Source organism: Colobus angolensis, unplaced genomic scaffold (genome assembly GCF_000951035.1).
Source record: "Colobus angolensis palliatus isolate OR3802 unplaced genomic scaffold, Cang.pa_1.0 Scaffold525, whole genome shotgun sequence".
NCBI lineage: Eukaryota > Metazoa > Chordata > Mammalia > Primates > Cercopithecidae > Colobus > Colobus angolensis.
Window position 1 is genome coordinate 286,104 of NW_012118766.1, and position 2,841 is coordinate 288,944.

Sequence of the window (2,841 nt, forward strand, 5' to 3'; positions counted from 1 at the left end):
ATTTCAGAGATATCTTCAGAACAAATGCTCCACAGAGAAAGAATTTCACATTTTAATCAATTTTTTAATGTACTGAGTTGGACCCCTACAAATATTCATAACTATTTTACAATTAGTACATGGCTAACATTTAAGGTAACCTTTTTTTTTTTTGGCAGAGGGTCAAAAGCAGCTTGGAGTGCCCAATTTCCCCTAAAGTCCTAACTTCAAAGGTGCTTTTGCAAGGTACAGAAAGGTCTGTGAATCACAGAATCCCTGCCAGGGCACGTTGTCCTGCTTAATCTCTCCAGAGATGGAAAGTTCAAAAGGAACACCTAGCCTCTGCCTCTTTGGCATGCTCGCACTGTTCACCCATGCAGAAAGTCCAAGGCCACTGCTTGATGTCTCTTTTTCGAAATCCATGTTTAGGTAAGACTCATGGTGAGATATGGTTGTTGTAGACAGGTTAAAGAAGGCAGAAGACAGCTTGCAGAAATATGATGAAGATGCTCTGAAGAATAACAAAGCTCTGCAAGATATTAATATAGACAAGGCCAGAATAATATCTAGAGTCTGTTATTGCCTACATAAAAATGGGGTGTGGATTCATCTCTGCTTCCGTATATTGGGACACCTCTGGAAGGATTAATAAGAAGCTAATAGCAATTGTTATGAAGCCCAGGGGGGTAGAAGACATCCTTTTCACTTTCCCCTTTTGCTCAAGAGAATTTTAAGGAAAATAAATCTAAGTGACCCTGGGACTTAAATCAAATAGGGGCAAAATGTGCAGCTTCATCAACTGTGTGTTTTAATACCACACATTATATAAACCCACACAAAAAATCGTGTCCTTGCAGACTCTGTTTTCACAACTCCTGGCATCCAGCCCAGGATGACACAGCCCCGCAGTCCCCGAGGACTCTCTGCATTCCTCACTAGACTGTCACCTCCAACAGGGGTAACTTCGTCAAAGAGAGAAGACCCTGTCCTCTTCCCCCAGAGTGGACAACATCCTGGCCTTTCACAAATAGATGAATTTTGCCAAATTTGTGGAATAATGTGGTACATTGTCTCTGGTTTTTTTTTTTCTTTCTTTCAGCATAGCGTTTGTGAGGTTCATTCATGTTGTTGTACGCATCTTCTTGTTTTTCTATTCTTGTTGTGGTGTGGAAATACATTATGTGTTTTATTGTTGTCATAATACACTATTTGGTTGCATTCTCTTGGCTGCAAGGAACTGTGCTACAGTGAGCGTTCATGCACATGTCTCCTGATGCACATGGGCCTATGTTTCTGTTGGTAGGTGGGAGTCATGTTGCTGGGAAATAAGCTATTTATCGGCTCAACTGTGGTGGACACCGCAGCTTTCTGAAGGCAGAAAATGTATCTTTACACAACCATGTCTCTAGCACCTAGCACAGCGCTTGGCACTCAGTAGCCACACCTCAGCGTTGGTTCACTCTCCTCTTCAACATCCGTATGTGGAATTCTTGGTTGATCCCTGCTTCTCTGAATATCAGGAAGCCAGTCTATTTTTGGGCAGAAAGGGAAGAGTAGTCAGTAACCTTCTGCCCACAGCCTTACTCAGTAGAGCAGATAAATACGCTCATACTGGTCAGTATATTCCCAAAAACCTATAAATGTCCCACTTTGTGCCTTCTCCGCTCCATCTCATTCCGTCATTCATCATATTTGCTCTCCTTCATGGGAGGGCAGGGAGGTTCAACGGACCTTAAAACATGAAGGTCTTTTTTCTATTTGCTGTTCTCTTCTGTTTGGTCCAAACAAACTCAGGTAAATGTCTCCTGGTTAGCCCTGGGGAAGGTCGTGCAGGAATTCCATTTATGTGTGTGTCTGTGTGGACAGTGTGGAGGTGTGTCTGTATGTGGTTAGTGGGTGCAGGTGGGCCACAGGGGGGCTCAGCCTTGGACAGTTTTGACCTCCCCTGTGAGGTTTTTTTTTAAAGCTAAATAAGTGTTACAAGGATCTTGACACAAGACAAATGGGTATGTTTGCTGTGATACAAGTGAGAAGCACTCAGCCACATACTCTACAGAAAGAAAACCAAAGTCCAGAGAAAGTGTTAATTTACCACTGTGCCATGAATAATTATGGGCATAGTAGGTCTTCAAACTTATAATAGTCCCCCTGCTTGCTCATATAACTCATTTTACAGATGGGCAAGCTGAAGTGTAACCAGTTAAATGAGTTGTCTATGAGAGACATAATGAGATATTGGAAGACGTAAGACCAGAATCCAGGTCTCCACGCTTCCAGGCTGGGGGCTCTTCTGTCTTGACTAAAGATGGACCCCCCACCTTCTTCACTTTGCTGTCTGCTCCGGGCTGTGACAGGGCTGCAACGATACAGACTCAGAGACTAGGCCCCGTTTGGAGGTTGGATGTTGTGCAAGAGTTTTCATAATCACGCAAGACCAACGCTGTGTTGTTGTTGTTGTTGTTGTTGCTGCTGCTGCTGCTGTTTAAAGTCATTGCACGTGGCATTTGCAGATCTGGCATAAGTAAGATCTTTCTTCCAACCATCTCTTGCACAATGTCCTGTTGTTATAAAAAATTCAGGTGGTCATTCGTGACTTACAAGCCCACAGGTCCTGGTGAGGAGAGAGGTTTTATTTCCTCCTTTTCATTGTAGGACATAAAACTAAAAATTGGGCCATAAGCTGAGAATGGGTTAATACTTCTACTTTCCTTAGAGACCAAGACCTGTCCCATTCTGGACCACTTCTGTTTTCCAAAACTCCCTTTGCTTCCTTCTAGTGCACATCTCTCACCAGGAGGCTCGAGGACCCTGATTTAAGAGCTGCATGGGCTTTTTAGGGCCTAGATGGGCCAGGTGAGCATG

General features: G+C 43.5%; 1 protein-coding gene across 2 annotated transcripts in view; it reads left to right on the plus strand.

The window, feature by feature from the left end:
• The window catches only part of LOC105525254 (sperm-associated antigen 11-like), a 15,183-nt gene that overhangs the window by 11,346 nt on the left and 996 nt on the right, over positions 1-2,841 (plus strand). Inside the window, exon 1 of one of the 2 annotated variants that reach the window (XM_011960809.1) lies at positions 1,667-1,773. The exons of the other annotated variant lie outside the window; for it this stretch is intronic. Within the exon in view, the coding sequence (XP_011816199.1) occupies positions 1,719-1,773 (55 nt within the window). The 5' untranslated portion in view covers positions 1,667-1,718. Of the gene's footprint in view, positions 1-1,666; positions 1,774-2,841 lie in introns of those variants that run through there. 2 annotated transcript variants of the gene reach the window in all.